The sequence below is a fragment of the Periplaneta americana genome, chromosome 17 (genome assembly GCF_040183065.1).
Source record: "Periplaneta americana isolate PAMFEO1 chromosome 17, P.americana_PAMFEO1_priV1, whole genome shotgun sequence".
NCBI classification, from domain to species: Eukaryota; Metazoa; Arthropoda; class Insecta; order Blattodea; family Blattidae; genus Periplaneta; species Periplaneta americana.
Window position 1 is genome coordinate 14,772,664 of NC_091133.1, and position 22,851 is coordinate 14,795,514.

At 37.9% G+C, this 22,851-nt stretch overlaps 1 protein-coding gene across 1 annotated transcript in view; it reads left to right on the forward strand.

The window, feature by feature from the left end:
- The first annotated feature begins 3,715 nt into the window (after nucleotides 1–3,715).
- LOC138692623 (uncharacterized) overlaps nucleotides 3,716–22,851 on the forward strand; it is a 52,393-nt gene continuing 33,257 nt past the window's right edge. Inside the window, exons 1-2 of the mRNA XM_069815670.1 lie at nucleotides 3,716–3,874; nucleotides 4,947–5,083. Of these exons, the coding sequence (XP_069671771.1) occupies nucleotides 3,740–3,874; nucleotides 4,947–5,083 (272 nt within the window). The 5' untranslated portion in view covers nucleotides 3,716–3,739. The remainder of the gene's footprint in view (nucleotides 3,875–4,946; nucleotides 5,084–22,851) is intronic.

The window sequence follows — 22,851 nt, forward strand, 5'->3', positions numbered from 1 at the left end:
TACGTATGATAAAGGAAAGTGTTAAAATGTTATGTTTTACTTAACGACGCTCGCAACTGCAGAGGTTATATCAGCGTCGCCGGATGTGCCGGAATTTTGTCCCGCAGGAGTTCTTTTACATGCCAGTAAATCTACTGACATGAGTTTGTCACATTTAAGCACACTTAAATGCCATCGACCTGGCCCGGGATCGAACCCGCAACCTTGGGCATAGAAGGCCAGCGCTATACCAACTTGCCAACCAGGGCGACAGGAAAGTGTTAGGAAATGGGATTCGTCTAAAAGAGCGTCACGACGTGAAGAAGTTTTAGTTACGCGGTTGAGGATTTGCCACTGCCGTTTTACACATGGCCATCTTTTAAATGGTGAATCTCCTACGGTGTGTGACACGTGCCATGTTCCAATTTCTGTGGAATATGTGCTATTGCACTGTAGGAAATACGGCCGTTCTCGACGTCAACATGCAATAGGTCCGACGCTGCGTGACGTTGATGACCAGTTGCAACTGTCGAACGATGGATGATTTTAATCGTGTGAACGCTGTTTTAAAGTTTTTATGAAGTACAGGTCTTGGCAACGTCATTTAATTTTTATCGGCCCCTAGACTCTTTACATCTAGGGGATACACTATCCATATTTTATCTGCCCTGTACTCGGACCTTTACATCTCTTGGCGATTTTAGTAACTGACTTCCTTGTGATATATATGTATTTTTTGTGCCTTCCGGATTTGACACCGAAATTTTAATTTTTGTCGCTTTTACGTCTACCAGTTTTAAATTGAGTTATTGTACTGACTCCTGCACAAGGGCGCAAATAGCCATAGACGCTGACGCGCCCTTTAAATCCCATTAATAATAATAATAATAATAATAATAATAATAATAATAATAATAATAATAATAATAATTTATAGTAATAGTTTATTGCCAAGAAAATATAATACAAAGAAATGGTACTCATGTTGAAAGGAGGATTCGATACCTGATACATTCGATAATTAAAATGGATCATCACTTATAACATCGGTCATGAGCACAGTGCACCCTCGGGCTAGCATCTCTTGGCCGCTTATAAGAGACTGCACTATGGTGCATCCGTAGGTTCTGGCGGGTACTGAGGGGAGCTCACAAGATCAGCCCTGGTAGGAATGTGGAGTAATGCCAATCCTACACGCAGGCTACAGCCAGCGTAACGCCACTCTTGCTCGCAGAAAACGACATAATAACACACAAGTAACTACATTACAGTAACTAACCGACGTGAAAACATTCGATGAGCTTTTAAAATAGGCTATAAACTAACAGTGTTAACTTATACAACACACCCACACATAGCTAGTCTCAAACTGTCTGACATTTTCAGCCACTGTATAATTAAACATCATGTGTTGACAGTGATTTCATCTGTTTAGTGTCATAATCGTAACATCTTATGTCCGGTCAATTTTAGGAAGAGCGGTGCTCCATTTATCAATACCTCCTCGCGCCTCATCTAATTAAAATACACCTCGCAGAGACTTTCTCGTTAGCTCCCCACAGTCTCCACTCTCCCTCTCTGCCAGCTGCACGACGGGGCATATTACATTGCATTGCTTAGCATTTATTCATTTGAGCGTGCTGACGATCACTGACATAATATATGTTTAGTACTAGGGAAAATTAAGGTCTAGCATGTTATATGGACCACTTCCTAGTTTTGCCATTAGTTATACACTTTTGCAAAAGAGAGCAACAGCTGTTAAGGCCTATTTCTTCTTGCATTCGAGTGAGGTATAAAGAAATTAGATTCTCGTTCTTGTTTGTAGCTGACTGGTGGCAACAATTTCTGTGTGATTATTGATTCTGCTTTCATTATAAAATTTTGCAAAATTTAAGTTGATAATTTAATCGTTTTACTGTGTGTTATTAATATAATATTAAATGCACGTTATTATGTAAACATTAAGAAGTTTGGGGCCACCGTGAAACTTTCGATAATGAGCATATGAGTTCTCCATAAATTAAAATTGGCGCGAATTAACAGAACAGTAAATAAAGCCCATGAAATAAATACGTGGAAACGCCCACAAGTTCATAGAAATCCCTGAACTACAGGATGTTTAAAAAATACGGGGCATAATTTCAGGTATGTATTTTCCACATGTAGACAATCAAAATAGTTCATTATAACATGTGTCCGGAAATGCTTTATTTCCGAGTTATGGCCTTCACAACATTGAAATTCACCGGAACGTTTTTCTTTCCGCAGGTCATTGCCGTCAAAGGAGACATTAAGAGGGCACTCTGACAGTTCATTCCGAGGCGAAGGTTACATTCAGTGTTGTGTAGGCGTTAGACTGTGCGACATGTATTCAAATCAAGAGCTGGCAGAGATACACTTCATGTACGGTAAGACGGACGGCAATGCTGCGCTGGCTCGTCGTTTGTACCAGCAGAGGTACCCACAGCGACAATGTCCAGATCGGAAGACATTTGTACGTCTCCATTACCGTCTGTGCGAGTATGGAACATTTAACTCTCCTGGTTTGGGAAGGGGACGACCAAGATCCGCAACTCCAGAAGTACAGGAGGAGATTCTGGAGGCTGTGAACATGACTCCTTTTATCAGCACACGAAGGGTAGCGTTACAAGTCAATGTTCCTCATATGACTGTCTGGAGACTGTTGCAATCCCTTCGGAATCGAATTGTGGCATGTTCTGAGGACATACGCAATACTCCTGGAGTTTGGGATCGTGTTCGCAGGTCAATGAGACATCGATGTGAGGTCTGTATTCAAGCAGGAGGTGGACATTTTGAACATCTTCTGTAATGACAACGACCTGCGGAAAGAAAAACGTTCCGGTGAATTTCAATGTTGTGAAGGCCATAACTCGGAAACGAAGCATTTCCGGACACATGTTGTAATGAACTATTTTGATTGTCTACATGTGGGAAATACATACCTGAAATTATGCCCCGTATTTTTTAAACACTCTGTATAAAGTTCAAACTCTGAACCACAATATTTTTTGTAAGAAATGAAACAAAGGAAAGACTGACAATTCCTAATGCAGAAACAGCATTGCACGAACCATCAATTTCGGGATTTGTAAACATCCAGGGGACCCGGATGTGTTCTGTCTGCGAAGAGAATTGTTGTAGATATACTCGTACATGTGTGTCTCTCTTGTGAATGTGGGTGCACGAAGAATGTGTAGGTCTCACTGAGGAAAAAACTGAAGACTTTGTATGCCTAAATTGTGTTCAATACTTATATTCTTTATTGTGGGCCTTATTATCTGTCACAGCTGGATATAAGGCCCAGTGACATGATGTTAATTTTCATTGCTCACAGCATTTATGTGTCTTTTTGAATATTTATTTGAAGTAAAATATTATAGGATAACTATCAAAGTGTGCTATTCCATAATTAAAAAAAGTGCTAAACGTCTCCATTTCAAACAAAGAACGTTTTATTCCTTAGGTGGGCGTTATTACCCCCGGTTACCATAAATTATATCATAAATTCTAAATGCTATCGACAAATGCAGTAGTTTGACATATGATAATTATGACATCGTGACACTTGTATGACAAAGCCATGAATGTGCATATTCCCAGAACATGGTTTTGACATAATTGGGGACGATATGTTACCCAATGGAGGGTACAGAGATTTACGACTTTGACTTTGGTCTTTGGTTACCACAACTGCCGGCTTATAAACGGCTGCTGGGTCTTACATAGTTCAACTACGATGAGGTTGCTTTCTGTTCCAGAAGCGATGAAGGCATTTCTGTCAACGATGTTGGTCTGTCTTGCAGTCCATTTGGCCACGGCTGAACCGCAGTGTGACTTGGGGAAGCAGATCGTCGATAAAGTGGACAACAAAGTAAGTAAAAGAAACAGGACTATTTACTTGTACATAAGAATCACATATCCTTGCAGGATGCTCTCCGATAGTTGAAACTAGAATAATATGTACTATCAGAAACGTGTTCTTTTGAAGTGTTGGAATATTTCCAAAACTGAATAATGAATTCCAGAAACCCCACAAGCCATATTTTTTCCAAATTCAATTTTTCATATGGTTCTAATATCCACACATATACGACGTAGTGCAGAAATCCACAGATCCAGTGCTCAGCGTACATTTCATGGAGAATTGTAGGAACACTAAATACTCACGTCATGTGATTGTTTTTTTTTTAATTAAGAAAAATGTTCAGTTTGCTGTTCTTTGTTTTTATTGCTTCTTTTATATAATTTCATTCTATACCTTCCAGCATCTCATATAAAGAAAGTTTTGGCGTCTGTAACACGAATAAAATTGTCCCTTTCATTCAGAAGTAGTTTGAAAATTAGTTTTCTAATATTTATTCTTCAAACAACATATAAAAATCATAAAAATGAATTACTTATTGGAATGTTTCTGTCCGGGATAAGGAACATTTGTGTGTCCGGAAATATAAACCTTGCACTAAATATCCAAAATTTCCAAGCAAAAGTGTCCCGAAATTTAAACAAGAAATTTGCACCACCTAACAATGGTCAAAGCCGTATTCTTCGGAATGAAAGCTTAGGCTAATAAACCTCTCTTAAAATAATGTTATTTACTTTCAATTATTGCTCAATATTACAACAGGACGAAATATAAGGATATTCTATTAACATTCGCTCACTTTCAGCTATCTGGAGCTCGGATTTCACACACAATCTCAATGTCATGTATCGACCTGTCTTTTTAATTGATTCTACTTTTACAGAAACTCCGCACATAGACATGCTAGAAGAATACGTATTTAGGCAGATTGAAAACAAAGAGTCCAGCATAATCTTTCAACAGAATGGAGCACTGCCTTGTGGAGGATCATAACAGTTATTTCTCTTCAAGTAGCTCTGAATCTTCCGAAGTTCAAAGTAACATAAAGAGAACTCAACATATATAATCTTTATGTTAACAGATCACTGATGGGATCTGGAAGACAAAGTATGTGAAACCCAAGAATTTCTCCGACGAAGTGGGTCGATGCTGGATGGACATCTACACTCCGATTTCCAATGGAAAATCCTACAAATTGGCTTCTTACACATCGCCAAAGTGAGTTTCACAAACCATACAAACTTTTAAAGGATTTTTCTTGAATCTGTTTTCTGAACCATATATCAAAATTGGCAGTTTTGATGCCGAAATGGTGAAAAAAACTCATAGCAACCAGTTTTTAGGAAAGTAAATAAACCATGCCATTTATTTATTAAAACGTTGTTGCCACGGCAACCGCTTGGTTTTTCTCTTTTAACAGTTGACTACGGTGTCTCTCTTTACACGCCTTTCTGAAGTGCAAATTAAACCTTCATATGTGGATAACAATAAAATTCATTCAGCCCATACATGTAACTGTGATTCCTATTTATAATTTTTACTTGTAATATATACGGGTCTTTTTATAAGTTACTGATCACTCGAAAATTTGACTGATTTTTATTATTTTGTGTATGTTGAACATCTCTGCTAGTAAGAACTTTTCCCGGTGCCGAACACTCGATTTAGTTATACGTTTGCCCGCCAGAAGTCGATCTAGTCACACATGTGTCCACTATAAATCTCTCTTTCTATTACATGGGTGTTTGCATTGGTATAACAAATGAGCGGATCCTCTGCATTATGCACTGGACGTTCGAACATTGCTTGACGATGTGTTTCCAATTACTTGGCCGCCACGACCACCAGACATAACTACCCTGGATTTCTTTTTATGGGCATCTGTTAAGGCTAGTGTGTTTGCAGACAAACCTCGCATCACCTCGAAATTTAGGGTAAGAATTGTACACACTATATAGATGGTTACTCCTGAAATTCTCTCGTCAGTTCGCCAGAAGATGGTCCGTCACTTGCATTTTAGCATTCTTCGAGGTGACAGACATGTTGAGGACTGTGAGCTATAATTAATGCATGTGTAAATTCATTGGAATATATTGTAATTTGTGGTTTTTGGACACTATCCCTAAGTTTTAAAAGTCATAGCGATAGTTTCATATATCTCTGTATAAAAATGGAGATCTCTGGCGGGTAAACGCGTAACAAAATCGACTGTACGGGTCCGGGAGAGGTTCTTAGTAGTAGAGATGTAAAAGAAAAGGTAAAGGTATCCCCGTAACATGCCATGGAGGCATTTGGGGGGCACGGAGGTAGAGTCCCATGCTTTCCATGACCTCGGCACTAGAATGAGGTGGTGTGGTCGGCACCACGCTCTGGCCGCCTTTTACCCCCGGGAAAGACCCGGTACTCAATTTTATAGGAGGCTGAGTGAACCTCGGGGCCGTTCTGAAAGTTTGGCAACGAGAAAAAATCCTGTCACCACCTGGGATCGAACCCCGGACCTTCCAGTCCTTAGCCCGCTGCTCTACCAACTGAGCTACTACAGGGTCAAAAAGTGACAACACTCGTGAACAGCGAATATATTCTAAGTCCACTTCGGATCACGGTGATGGTAAATGATGAATACGCTTGTAGAATCATATTTGAAGCAGTTTTATAGGATCTATGGAATACAATAAATGTAATGTACAGTAAGTGCATTGTTACACAGAAGGGATTCCGTATATATAAATAATGTAAATGGAAGAGTTTTTTATTATGAACGGGGATTACATTACTTTAAAAAATCATGCTATTCAATTGTACTTTGTCATGGACATAAATACAAGTTAGTATTACTCACATACAAATGGATAAATAGCAATAGGAATACTGAATTTACGGAATATTCTCCTATGATATTATACAATATATTAGTTAATAATATTAATAGTGTGTTGCTAAAACAATTTTTATTCTTGTCCTCTTAAAAGGATATTGTATACTAATGCAATAATATTCTAATGCATTATTATTATTATTATTATTATTATTATTATTATTATTATTATTATTATTATTATTATTATTATTATTATTATTATTACTGGCTAAAAGCACCCGGGGTTGCACGGGTTTTCCTTTCTGACTCTGTTTTTAATTAAACTGCTTATTACATTTTCGGAAATCTCGGAAACCTAACTATAGACAACCAAAACGAATTGCCTTTACTAAGCTAAGATTAATCTTTACTTAACGTCACTTACATGAATTTATGAACTTCTTAGCGAAATGGCTGCCAGCGTTAACTGAATTTAAAAGAGTTGTAAATCAGGCACCGAAAAGAAAACATGTCATCATGTCCCTGACGTTCAAGGTTTTTTTTTTAATTTATATATTTATTTGTTTTCATTTATTTATTCTGGTGTAGTTAAGGCCATTAGGCCTTCTCTTCCACACCGCCAGAAATACAAATAAAATAATAGAAAAATCAAACTATGAACAAAGTAAAACCCAACGAAAATATGATTCCTTTTCCTCTTTCTTATCAGTTTCAACATCGAATCAATATGTACCTATATAATTTAATTTATATTGGAAGATTTTTTCCCCTTGAGCGCTGTACACCCATTTATATCATACCCACTTTTTTTTTTAAATATGACTTGGAAAACTATATCTCACAAATTGAGAACATATTATATTAATTCTTATTTTATACACAGAATACAGATACAATATAAACTTGCAATAAGTAATTTTTTGAACATAAATACTAATATTCTGAGAGACGTATTGGCTTAACGGTATTTTAGAAATTAAGATAGTGTTATTTCCACAACGCATAACATACTACATTTGCAACGTGATTATACAGATAGAATTTCGCAGTAGCATATTTTCGGACGTGAACAAGAATATTTTAAGAGACGTATTTTTAGAATTAATACAATGCTATTTTCAGTCGGTTTACGTACACTTAGCGGCAAAAAGAATGGGCCGACTCTTAGTCGATAGAAATGCTAAGTTCTATCGCGCGGTTCACTCGTGTAAACGTAACCCAGTGCAAGGCATGCTGTGGTGTCTCTTCAATGAAAGTCGTCCGTCTATAATGTACTAAACTTTACGAGGAGTGTGTGGCCCAGTGGTAAGAAGTCTGACTTCTATGCCAAGGGTTGTGAGTTCGCTTCCTGGTGCGGTACAATTATTTTTATTTTATTTTAACTTTTACTTAATTTATTAGTTTAAATGTGAAATGGCATTTGTTAACAAACTTCGTTATGCCTGCCTTGTAAAAATATTATTCCCATCACCTGTGGGCTATTAATAGGTGAGACCTGGTCTGTATAAACAAAAATACTTGTTTCACATCCTAAAAAAAACGGACGCATATCAAACACAAATAAATAATTAAATTAACAAAAACAAACAATTTTTAATATATTAACAAAACAAGGCTGTGGTTGGACTAGCATTTCGTCCACAAACCACCTGCGTCAACATCTGCCCTTATTCTGCGCGGCATGGAGTCCACAAGATTATGGAACAGATCTAAATTCTTGGCCATCTTCTCCCTTGCATCTAGAACTCTGTCCCACAATTCCTCAGGTGTCCGAACGGGTGGTTGTTCTGCCCAATTAGAGCGTAGGATCCTTTTGACTGCAGCCCACAAATTTTGAAACGGATTCATATCTGGTGAATTTGGAGGCCAGTCGACTGGGTCGACATCACGTCTCCTCGTAAACCATCTTTGAATCCGGTTGGCAGTGTATATCGGATGATTATCCTGCTGGAAGAAAAGTGTTCCTTCTGGATATCGTTTTGGGGCAGAAGGGATCATTACATTTGCCAAAATGTGTTCGCAGACTTCTGCCGTAAACAGACCGTGGATGCGTTCCAGAAGTATTGCCCCATCGTATGACATCCACCCCCAACACACGACCCTCACGCGAAGTGTATCGGTGGTCAATCATACAATAAACTAGGGCAGTACTATCTTTGCTATTGGAGACAATTACCTCGTCGGAGAAAATGACATTTCTCCAAATCAAAGTCCTGTCGGAGAGTAGCATACACAGAATATCCTATGCGAACCAGGACAATGAGTTATTGTTTCTGTGCCATCTTCAAGCGTAATGACGAGATAGAACGTTATATTAAGAGATAGCAGTATTGCTTGAAACAGAGAGGGAGGTTTATTATTTATTAGAATTTGGGCATATTCTAAGATATATCGCCACATAATTATAGCTTTGCGAGACACATATGATGGCAAATTTGTAATAAAAAAAGAAGATTGGGGGAGATTCGAACCTTGAGCTACTACTATGAACTAGTTCAATATACCAATGCCGTAACAACTTACGCTACTGCAACTCTTCACGTCAGTTCCGCATAATACATGGTTTTCCTGTTCATATTCGCTCCGGTCGATTTTGTATTTATCAATCGTATTACTATTTCACTCTTCAAGGGCCCTGATGTATCTAGAATCAACCCGCCATTCGATTTTATTACATATTTTAGCCTCTTAAACAAAATACAGCAAATTTAAATGATTTAATTATGTGTTACCTAGTGAACTACGGCGTTGACGAGACGAGCATGCGTAATGTATGTCTCTGGAACTTAGAAATTGTCGGCCGGCCCATTCTTTTTGCCGCTAAGTGTACATTCACAAACTAATTTAGCACCATGACAGAAATAACATTGAATTGCTTTTGATATGTGTAAAATCTTTTTTTTTTTTTTTCCACTCCTTTTTATAAAATATAGTCGAGGATGTGAAAAACACGCAGTTTTTAAGTAAATGTATGCAACTTTGAGGTAGTCCTTGAGCTTCATTTTAATATGGTAATTACGAATGCTAGTCGCACTGAAATTGCAATTCCATTAAATAGAATGGGTATCATAGCAATACGTGAGATAAAAACATCTTCTCCTTTCGTTTTTCCAGTTAATATTGCAACTTCTATTACGTTTCGATGACTTCTTCACACCAATTCATGTTGGTGCATAATTTTGGTGGGTTAATATTTCGCAATAGTACTTCTGGTTATTCAATATTAAGTGAATTATGTGGTAGCAATCCTTGTAGTTTGAAAGAATTCTAGAATTTAGTTCGATAAAACACAGTCTGCTCACTATCTACAACTGCATTGAGAAATTCCTAATACAGTCCTGGACTGCGTAAAGATATTTATTGTACGAATTATCTAGTTTTCGCCTTCATGATGTGTACGAACAATGTTATTCGTGTTATAATTTCCATGGCCTCGTGAAAGTCGATGTTGAATACAAAAGACAATAATAAAAAACAATTGACTATAGAAGATAGCATTTTAATATTACACATGAATGTTTGATCGTATTTATTTCTAGTTTTTATTTTTTAATTAATTTAACGTCCATTTGTACAATTTTATTATAGCCTATGTTTTTCTCCTCGTTACGAAGGTTAAATGTGCAAACTTTGGCACTTATCGGTCAAAGCGTGTAGATTTGTATAGAGAACATACATACCCACATTCACTTTTATAAAGAGTGCGTCAGAAAGAACGGATGGATTTCAAACTATCGATACTCAGCGAGGGGAGGGATAGACTGGACGGGACCGCGACTGTTAGGTCAGCGAGAGAATGCAGTTTCAGTTGAGAACATGGAGTGGTCTGGCGTACGATGTGCGTTCATCGCATAGACATTTTTTTTAAATGAAGGGTCTGAGGTCGCCACTCAGGACTCATTTCGAGATCGGACATCACGCTAGGATTCCAACTCGGAATACAATTTTGCAATGAGTCGCTTCATTTCGTACTACAGGTTCAACATTAAAGAATAAATCACCTGGACGACCACGGAGCGCGTGTACACCTGCAAATGTGGAGACAGTAAGACATTCGGTTGTCCGGTCATCTCAATGATCAGCCCGCAAACATGCTATTGCACTGAGATTGTCCGAGGCTACGGTAAGACGCATTTTGCATTTAGACCTTAATTTTCAAAATTTTAAAAGATAACAACTGTGCAACAACTTAATTCAGGAGAGTGGAAGAACCGTGTTGATTATTGTTGGCGTATTATCACGAACGTGACTCCTGCTACCGTTCTGTTGACCAGTGACGAAGCCCATTTCCACTTCTCCGGCAGTGTTAATAAACATAATTTCCGTTATTGGGCAGGAAACAATCATAATGAATTGCACGAGAAATCTCTTCACAGTGAGAGAGTTACGGTTTGGTGTGCTGTAGCAGAATTTGGTGTTTGGGGGCCCTACTTTTTTTAGGATGACGACGGTCGTGCAGTAACCATTACAGGTGCTCGCTTCGTTAAAATTTTTCTGCAACCAAGTTTGAACAAGCTTACTGTTGATGCTGAAGACATTTGGTTTCAACAAGATGGGGCTACTCCTCACATCGCGCGTCAAACAATGGCGACATTTCTTGGCCTGCACGTTCGCCAGATCTCGCGCCCTGCGACTTCTTTCTTTGGGGCCATTGGAAGGCGGAAATTTATAAATATCGACCACATACACTGGACGAAATAAAGACGGAGATTCGTAAATAAATCGCGGCAATGCCATCAGCTATGACTGTGAAAGTGATGGCGAACTTCAGAAAACGCCTCGTTGCCTGTATCGAAAGCCAAGGACATCATATGGATGATGTTGTATTTCATAAACAAACTGCATGTATTGGTGAGTCCGTTGATAATAATAAATTTTTGATTTGATGAATCCTTACAATTTTCTTGCCCTGTGAAATCTATACGTTCTTTCTGACGCACTCTGTATATTAAGATTTCAGTACAATAGTATGGTAACTTTGTTTGAGGCAGCATAAATAAAATACTACGGATATATTATGTATGTAGTAAAACTTCCTTTACGGCGGGTTAAAATAAAATAACGTATCTGAAATAATGTAAATAAATTATTAAAATAATAAAAAAGAGGAGGTAAGCTCAGGTTCGAACTTGGGCCCCCATACATCAAAGGCATCCATCTTACTACAACGCTACAGAGAGCTAAGTACTTAAACGCTTGAATTTAAGTATTATGAATGTTTCACATTTGCTGTCTATTATGTTTGATTTTGAATTTATAAAAACTAAACAAATATGTGTTTTATGTTATTTTGTATTGTATATTATTGCCCATGACACATTCAATCAAGAAATCGTCCCTCATTTACGTAATGTTAATGTAATGTTATTTTATTTAATATTTCAATAACAATATGGCCGCTTTTACAACGGAAGAACTCGTGATTGGATGACGTCAAGAAAAGACAGTAGACTGTAGAATAGGAGGCCATTTTAATATTGTGGCAACCATGCTGGAATGTTCTCGCTGTTTCCTGTCGTCGAACACGCGTCCGGCAGAAGGAGGGCAAGATCGGCGGTCGCTGGGCGCGGCAAAGGAAGTTGCGCACGCATCTAGTGCAAGGACATGTGCGGTGTGGTGCGAAGAAAAGGGGGAAAGCTGGAAGTTTCGAAAAGCCACGCGAACCGATTGTTGTAACGAGATTGTTCTCGAAATCGTAGCTTCTGGAAAGTGTGATTTACTATCAAAATAAAAGCGCAGGCAGTTCAGAGTTCAGTCAGTTTTTGTGAAGCAGCAGTTAGCGTCCAGACGGAAGCAACGAGACCAGGAGGCTTTGGTTCGACGTGACTGAACTTGAGTAACTGTAGCAGCTCCCAGGCGGAAGCAACGCGCCCAGGAGTCTTTGGTTCGGTGTGCAGTGAACTTTATCTGAAAGTCTTGAGTTCGAAGTTCAGTGGACTGTCTCTGGAAGTCTTGGGTTCGAAGTGCAGTGAAGTGTATCTGGAAGACTTGGGGTTCGACGTACCGTGAACTTGAGTTAGTGAGCTAGAAGATCTGGCCAAGGCAAATGAACTGTGAACTGAGAACTGAGAGTTTTGTTTTGTAAATAGTGCTTTGTGAACATTAGTTGAGATTAGGAGTACATTGTTGTTCTCAATAATCCCAGTGAATTGTCATTGTCGTCTGTGGAGTACTGAGTTGCTGTGTGGAGTGAAATACCCATTGTTGACGGGAGTGTTTAAAATTCAAAAATGGAAAACCATTATTGTTGAGAATAAAAGTAACATTATTGTGTTGAACTAAAAGTCACAATATCATACATGCCTTATTTCTTTCTAATTTTTATTGTTTTCAATAATTTAACGTCCATCGATCCAATTTCAATGCAGCCTATGTTCTTCTCCGGGTTATGAAGGTTAAATGTGCAAACTTTGGCAAATATAGGTCAAAGCGTGTAGATTTGTATTGAGTACATACATACATACATACATACATACATACATACATACATAGCCACATTCACTTTTATATATAAGATTATTATTATTATTATTATTATTATTATTATTATTATAAGAGGATTACTTGTAATTTATAGCTTATTTCACGCCATTCATTAGATACACAAAAATTCTCACCGCAAAATATTTAATTTATTCGAATTCCATTTTAACCTGATTCCTGTATAGGTTCTGTATGCAATCGTGGGCATTTCCCCAAAGGATCTATGTCTGTGATATGTCAAATGACTTTTAGTGAAAGAAACTTAGATATATAGATTTGAAAAGTAAATTTTATACACGAGTTTCCTTAAGGTAGGGAGTAACAGATTTGAAATAATTTATTTATTTAGAATTATTTAGCTGAAGCAAGACTGTGTGACAGTCGTTGTATGTTTAAGTTTTTATAAAATGTTATGACAACGTTAATTTTTTATGTTAATGAAGTAGAGGAAGGGCATATGTAAAACTGTAGAGGGCATACATGGAATACCACCACATCATTGTTGGATTCTTTCCTCTCGTTAATACTATCGTAACTTCTTCCTGATCATAACGTGGCAGGAGAGCTCTGGAAACAATGGTCTTAGAACAACAGAAGAAAATCTCTTTGTGGTTACAAAAAATGTTTGCAGGTATGTATAGATGAAGAGGCGAGACCTGGCATCTGAAAAAGAATTGGCTATCAGAAAGAAAGTTTGTTTCACGATGGTTAATATTATACGAAACTACCAACAAAGAAGTTGATCTCACAAAGAACCCTTAAAAAATCTGTCATGTAGATTTTATTCAATTTTCATAGAAAATAACATATTGGAGGGAAAGAGTGAATACCAAAGAAATGGCATATTATGTGAACTACACGATCCTCAAAATGAGGTGTAAAAATATTGAAAATCGCTTGAGTAGTCCAATTGCTGTACTTGTATTGTTAGCTTACAGAGACCTGAAGCTATTCCTCCCTTCCTGTGTGGATGCTATAGCGGCTAGCTTATCGCATCAGACACTCTGTAAGCAAAAGCATGCATGCGAGTATTTATTTCAGGCAGTATAAGATTCCACATTGTTTCTTATTGATGCAAATCTATGCATGTTTTATTGTGTCTTCAATAAGATTGAATCCATTAAATGTCCTAAGATTTGCTATGAAATATTTTCGTCAGAGAAATGTTAAAGAAACGGCTTTGTATTGACTGTCTATACACTTAACAACGCATTCTCTTTATGAACAATCGCGTTTCGGAATAATATATCCCATCTTCAGTGTCCCTGTTAATACTAATTAGGGGATAGTAGGATAAGGGTACGTACTTTTTGGATTTTGAGCTCTAGTTGCTTAGTGGTTATGTTAATAGATGTGAACATTTTATAGAAAATAGAAGAGTGTTTCAAAAATCATGGACATTGTAAAAATCTTAAAATAATATAAAATTCTTTTTCAATTCATTAATTAAATTAGATAAAAAATGCGAACTCTTAGACGACATATGGTCTAAGAGCACGCAGTAGTAAGGTTCAAGGATACGCATATACTATATTTATCTTAACTATTATCCGTATATCATCATTTTATTTCTTCTGTCCAATAGAGATGAATTCAAACGTTATGGTTAATTAGATAACTTAGCTGATGACAGATTTTAGCAACAAGAACAAAACGTAAACAGAGACACAAAGATCACAACTAAGTTTAACAAATCAAATTTGTTCACAGTCATCACAAACAAGTAATCCACGTCCATCGTAATTTGTTCAGTGCTCATGCCACCAATTACTATATTGGTCACATTTTATCCAGTCGCAATCAGGAGGTTCCGTATACTCTTCAGAACACAGAGGAAAAACAATGATATATTTAAAAACCTGTGCAATGAAACTTCTGCTCTCACCTGTAGCTAGACTTTCCTTTATCTGTCCATCATTACTTCCGTAAAAACTCCACTTTCTATTGGATTTCCTTTCATATTTCCCCATTGTCTCTCCTAATTCTATGAACTCCAATGAAAAAAAAAATCCATCTAGGATTCAAATAAATAGAACATAACTAAATGAAATATTAAAATACAATAAATACTTTAACTAATATAAATTAAATAAATGTAAGTTAAAATATTATCTCTATAAAACTGAGTCGTACTGTAGCCGCTTTCGAGTCTAAGAGTACGCATGAGAACACTTGGGCGCGTACTCTTAGCTATCAGCGTAATATTCAACAATTGAAAGTACTGATTCGTGGTTGTTCACATATTGGAGTGGTAGTTCAAGGTTTATTAACAGTACCCAGTCGTATTTTAATATATGATGGAACTGATAACTATTCACCTATTACCCTAGTAACATTAAAATTAATAACATTCAGATAAAAGTTCGCAGAGGCCAAAATCGGATTTCTTGCTTTAAACAACTACACGAATCTCGGAGCGATTTACACCACATCCAACTTGTCTTCCTTCACTCACACAACATATGGACAGTCAGTTTTTCCAAATCGAAACTACCATAAAATATTCGGAGAGTGCGTACTCTTACTCTACTTTCCCCTACATTATGTCAAGTACATGATTTTCAAAATCATTATACCTTATTATGTTCATGTTAGCTTTACATTAATGAGTTCAACTTTCACATTGACTTTGCTAAATAATATTTAAGGTAATTATTATTATTATTATTATTATTATTATTATTATTATTATTATTATTATTATTATTTACATGTTGGTTCATAAACACGTATTATTTACTTACTTATTCCAGTATGTGCCTACTGTATATACACTTGTATCCTTTTATAGAAAAACCTAATATATGCACATTCATATTTACATAAGTTACAATTATTACATATAGGCTAATAAAATATTGTCACTCCCATATGGATAGCAAAATTGTTTAAATTATCATATACACAGATAGCTATTGTCAGTTTATTTATTTGATTACGTTCTGAATTCTTGCATATTTTGAATGTGGTTTACTTTATGAGTGAATGGCATTCTGTTTTAAAAAAATTGTTTTATTTGGTTATTAAAATGTAGACTACCTTAGGTTTTTATTTTTGCGTCCAGGTATTTATTGCCTGCCAATTGTTTCCTTCATTGTGTTGTTGAGGGACGAGCAATAGACGTTATTATATTGTATACTCAAATGTGTCTTCAAAACTGTACAAGTAGTCTACTACACATATTTTTCTCTTCTTTTTACAGTTTCTATTGTTTCTTTGTACACTTCGTTTGCAATGGCAATCAATAATAGTTAATCTTTCTGCGGCTATCTAATGTTTTTATTTTAATTTCTAGAGTTATTCCAAATGTATTGTAAGTTCCGGACCTCCATTGTCAGTGTTAGAGCCGCAGAACATTTTTACTTGAAGGTTGTTCATAGTAGAGTATATGAATAATATGTAGCCTAAAGATAACTACCTGTACATAAAATTTAAGTACGTTACTACTACTGTACGTAATGTCCGAGGTCCAGCACCGAAAGTTACCCAGTATTTGCTCATGATGGGTTGAGCGAAAAACCCGAAAAATCCTCAAGCATTTGCTCATGATGGGTTGAGGGAAAAATCCGGAAAAACCTCAACCAGGTAACTTGCCCCGACCGGGAATCGAACCCGGTTCACCTGGTTTCGCGGCCAGACGCGCTAACTGTTACGCCAAAGGTGTGGATCCGTACATACAGTAAGTAGTAGTAGTAGTAGTAGTAGTAGTAGTAGTAGTAGTAGTAGTAGTGGTAGCGGTAGCGGTAGCGGCAGCGGCAGCGGCAGCGGTAGCGGCAGCGGCAGCGGCAGCGGCAGCGGCAGCGGCAGCAGCAGCAGCAGCAGTTAATAAATGAATGAATGAATGAATGAATGAATGAATGAATGAGGTTGAAACAAATAGTAAGAATAAAAACATTCGAGATCTATATAAGGGTATAAAGGAATTTAAAAACGGATATCAAGCAAGTGTAAACGTGTTCAAGGATGAGAATGGTGACTTGCTTGCAGACTTTCATTCAATCCTGAACAGATGGAAAAATATTTAGGGCAACTACTAAATGTACTCGTACATAGACCAAATCGGGACGAAATTCAAATGCAAACTGCGAACCCAGACTTTCAGAAGTCGAAATTGCGATAGAAAATCTGAAAAAATACAAGTCTCCAGGTATCGATTAAATTCCAGCAGAATTAATACAAGAGGGTGAAAGCGCATTATCTACCGAAATTTATAAACTTGTACTTGCTATTCACGAAAAGGAAATTGTACCAGAACAATGGAAGGAGTCAATAATTATACCTATTTTTAAGAAGGGGGACACGAGTAACTGTGGTAACTTTCGAGGAATATCACTTTTGTTGACATCGAACAAAATTTCGTTCAATATTCTTTTGAGAAGATTAACTCCATACGTAGATGAAATTATTGGGGATCATCAGTGCGGTTTCAGGCGTAATAGATCGACTATTGATCAGATTTTTTTGTATTCGACAGATATTGGCGAAAAAATGGGAGTATAAGGGTAGAGTACATCAGTTATTCATAGATTTCAAAAAGGTATATCACTCGGTTAAGAGAGACGTTTTATGTAACATTCTTATTGAATTTGGTATTCTCAAGAAACTAGTTCGATTAATTTAAATGTGTCTCGGTGAAACTTACAGGAGAGTCCGTATAGGTCAGTTTCTACCTGATGCTTTTCCAATTCACAGCGGGCTAAAGCAAGGAGATGCACTACCACCTTTACTTTTTAACTTCGCTCTAGAATATGCAATTAGGAAAGTTCAGGATAACAAACAGGGTTTGGAATTGAACAGGTTACATCAGCATCTTGTCTATGTGGATGACGTGAATATACATATTAGACGAAAATCCACAAACGATTAGGGAAAACAAGGAAATTTTACTTGTAGCAAGTAAAGCCATAGGTTTGGAAGTAAATCCCGAAATGACAAAGTATATGATTACGTTTCGTGACCAGAAAATTGTACGAAATTTAAACATAAAAATTGGAAATTTATTTTTCGAAGAGGTAGAAAAATTCAAATATCTTGGAGCAACAGTAACAAATATAAATGACACTCTAGAGGAAATTAAATGCAGAATAACTATGGAAATGCGTGTTATTATTCGGTTGAGAAGCTTTTGTCATCTAGTCTGCTGTCAGAAAATCTGAAAGTTAGAATTTATAAAACAGTTATATTACCGGTTGTTCTGTATGGTCCTGAAACTTCGACTCTCACTTTGAGAGTGGAACAGAGGTTAAGAGTGTGTGAGAATAAGCTTCTTAGAAAAATGTTTGGGGCTAAGATGGATTAAGTGACAGGAGAATGGAGTAAGTTACACAACGCAGAACTGCAAGCAATATATTCTTCACCTGACATAATTAGGAACATTAAATCCAGACATTTGAGATGGGCAGGGCATGTGGCAAGTATGGGCAAATCCAAATACGCATATAGGGTATTAGATGGAAGACCGGAGGAAAAAAGACCTTTGGGGAGGCCGAGGCGTAGATGGGAGGATAATATTAAAATGGATTTGAGGGAGGTGGGATATGATGATAGAGACTGGATTAATCTTGCATAGGATAGGGACCGATGGCGCGCTTATGTGAGGAGGGCGGCAATGAACCTGCGGGTACCTCAAAAGCCATTTGTAAGTAAGGAATTAATAGTAATAATAATAATAATAATAATATCAATAATAATAACAATAATAGTAATAATAATACTTTTTTGCCAGAACAAAGATACATATTGTTTTTTAAATATAAAAACACATTAGCAGCCCCAGGAAGAATAGGTTACATATTCGTGCTTAGGGGGCATTCCACATAATGTTAAGACATTTTATTAAATAACAGAGTAAAATGTAAAAAAAGGAAAAAAGAAGAAGAAAAACACAGATATGACAATAGGAACACAGATATTACAATAATAAAGCATTGTTTTAATTATTTTGTTTCATACTCTTAATTATCGTTGTGTATTTAGGTCATTCGTATCACTGTGTAAATGCAGACATCTACTGGATGTCCATTACGGGTCTACAAGATCAAAATATTATTTCGTTTTATTTTAATTGTACCGTTTTATAAATCTAAAATGACGAGTGTGATAACATTTTGTAAATAAAATATCGGAATGACTTTCAGTATACAGTTCAACGATACTGCTCCATCCTTTACTTAATTCTCATCATTGCCGTGCAACGTAAACATCATGTGCTGGAGAATTGTGTGCGTGTGTGCCTAGAGTGAGGCTGTACAACTTATTTCAATCGTTAATGTTACCTCCAAAAGAAGGGCCTGGCAGTGTAGATAATGGCCTTATTTTTTTGTTACAATGCCTTTTCTTCAGTGAGCCTTTCAGTGTCAGCAACCGCCGTGGCTCAGTCTGTTAAGGCGCTTGCACTGGCAAGTTGCGCTCAGGCTCGGGTTCGACCCCGCTTGTGCTGATTACCTGGTTAGGTTTTGTCCGAAGTTCTCCCCAACCTTAAGGTGAATGCCAGGTAATCTCTGGCGAATCCTCGGCCTCAACTCGCTAAATACCCTCTCACTATCACCAAACTCATTGACGATAAATAACCTAGTAGTTGATACAGAGTCGTTAATTAACCAACTAAAAAACCTTTCAGTGTCCAAGTGTGGAAAAGAATCTCAACATGACAAGGTTAAAGGTTTCCTTTTCAGACTAAAACTTATCTCCCCCTCCATACTATAGGTGATATAAAGATATGACACATGATATGGTCAGAGGACGGGTCATGCCTTCTCTCCTGTATTGTATCATTTATCTAACAAATACTTTTATGGATTGTCCGACTATTCATAGGTTGACATGAAGGGGTTCAAAATTGTACTTGAAGATAATGTAGTTAAACTGTTTTTTTTTTTGTGAATGAGATCCTTCTTCTTTTCCTTATTCATTTGCGCATATGACGTATGCAGTACATGGTAGTAATAGTAGTAGTAATAACTTTATTTTGCCTGCCAACATCTTCCCTTCAAAGAATCGTATGAATGGAATATATAGAACATAAACAGAATACAAAAGAACACAGATGTGGACACCTAAGAGATTACATGAAATAAAGTAGACAGTTACATATATCAGGATTAGTTACATAAGGCAATATAATGTTGATGGTCCAGAACCAGACTGTTCCAAGTCCATTTGAATATTTCCTTTTTTTTTCAGAAGAGCTATTTTATATCCTGATATTCAAAGCTTCATCAGTGGTCTGTATAGCAAGTTTGCTGGTCGACCAATATTAAACATAAAAAAAAGCTTCATGAAACAATTTTGAATTTTGAACCTTATGGAGAGGAATATTTACAATTTTGTATGACTTGAGGCTTTCCCGGCGTTTGATATAGAATAACTCTTCTCGGGTTCTCAGCCAGGTGAGTTGGAGATTAGCTTCCAAGCTTTCGACGGCTAGCTCTGCCATCTTCTTCAGGGACGAAGTGATGTGGGACGAAAAAAAATCGAAAAATCGAAGGAGAATTGGGAGGAAAATTTAAAAGGTACGCAAAACGCGTCCTTGCAAGGGGTTGGGGGCTGTACAAAACTAAATATGTGAGCTCCAAGCCTGTTGGCCACTAGTCTCACTCCGGGTTACGCTGCTCCCCTGAAGGAGCTCTAGAAAATTTTGAAGGGGAAGCCGAAATTGGACGTAACCTCTTAGGTACCACATACGCGAGGGGGGCTGAGATTGATCAATTGATCACTGAAAGGGGCGAGGTGGAGTTGGCTGGTGTTTGCCGTTAGGATGGCAAGACGCCGTCATCTGTTGTTCGATGACAAAGCAGGTGAAGGCCGTCGGAAGAAGCGCCGTGAAATCTAAGCTGCAATTTGAGAGGTCCCTGTCCTTTCAATTTGCGACTTATTGAGTGACCTCGTATGTTTAATAGACTTTTAATATTATCTGAACTAGGGCATACATAATTTATAATAAAGGTGGAGTATATATGGGGAAGGGCATATAGGTCCGTGGCCCATTTCTTATAGGGCTCATCCCGACATTTGTCTTACGCCTGAGGAAAACCACGGAATACCTTAGGCAGGATGAGTTGTCTCATATAAGAGACTAGCCAATTTGGCTATTATGTAGGAGGTCATGAGCCTTGTTGATTTGTCTCAATTTCGAGACCAGCCATTTGGCTATATGATGGCTCAATTGCGAAGAGGGGGAGAGATGTAATTGTTAATTTGGGAGATTCATGGGGATATGAATGCAGGTCCGTGGCCCATTTCTTTTAGGGCTCATCCCGACATTTGTCTTAGCGCCTTAGGAAAACCACGGAAAAACCTTAGGCAGGATGAGTTGTCTCAATATCAGAGACTAGCCAGTTGGCTCTTAGGTTGAATGACTCTATGAATCGATGGATATATACTAGCCAATTGGCTTTATTAGATTTCCATCGAACAACAATGTAGATATGTTATGGAGGGATTTTGTTTAGCCCAGTTAAGACAAGGTCATTTTACAGCGGTTGCACTATCCAAGGAGTCTCATGGAGTTGAGTCGTGGCTACCAAAACCTGGGAGTAACGCCAGCCTCCCTGTCCTCCTGTCTCAATAGTATAGCTAATGGACCTGTCTGGTGTCTACGCCGTAACCTAGGATCATACTGGCCGAGGCCAGATATGAGCGGGTTGGGGTTAGCACGAGCTTCCGCATACAGGTTCCTAGCCAGTCGAGCAATGAACTCGTCTATGGTTGGCAACTTTAGTTCATCATGGAATTTTCTTCTCGAGGCGACTCGGGGGAGATGGGTAATGAGTCGAATCACCTGGTTTTGGACAACTTGGAGTTTACGGAGATGGGACACTGCCGCAAACCCCCATGCGGGTGCGGCATAGGTAATGACAGAGCGAATGAGGGCCTTATACATGGTAAGTCCTACCCTCAGGTTGTCAGGAGTTAAGGCCGCCAGAATGGGATAGTGTCAACTATCAGCCCGTTGGCCTTACGAAGAAGGGATTGGATGTGATCTCGGAAGTTGAGATGAGAATCCATAATGATCCCTAAATATTTAATTTGGTTCATCCACGGCATTTCTCGTCCGAAAAGTGTGGGTGGTGGTGGTATGTCTTCGAGCCTCGCTCTTAGTGAAAAGAGTATGGCCTGACATTTCTCTACATTGACCTTGATTCTCCAGTCGTGGAACCACGGCTGGAGGTGATCTAAGATCGACTGTAATCTACGGGACGCTAATCTATAGGTTTTGCCCATCGCCAAGAGGGCAGTGTCGTCTGCATAGATATACAGATGACTACTTCTGCCGTGGATATAGCGAAACGGGAGGTCATTAATGAATATATTGAAAAGTATGGGCCCGATAATGGAACCCTGTGGGACTCCTGCGTGAATTTCACGGGGGGTGGAGAAACTAGTGCCTACACGGGTTTTGAATGTACGGCCTCGGAGGTAGTTAGAAATGAGGCGTATCATTCCATCTGGGACTCCCATGCCCAGTAACTTAACGAGGAGTCCCTCATGCCAAACCTTGTCGAATGCTCGCTCGATGTCCAGGTAAGCTGCAGCTACTACACGCTTCGTGCTCATAGCCCAGGTAATGTCCTCCGTCATGCGGAGTGCCTGGAGTGTAGTGGAACGACCAGGGTGAAAACCGAATTGCTCGTTCCTGATTTGGGGCAATACTACTTCAGTGAGGCGTCTATGTATGACCCGCTCC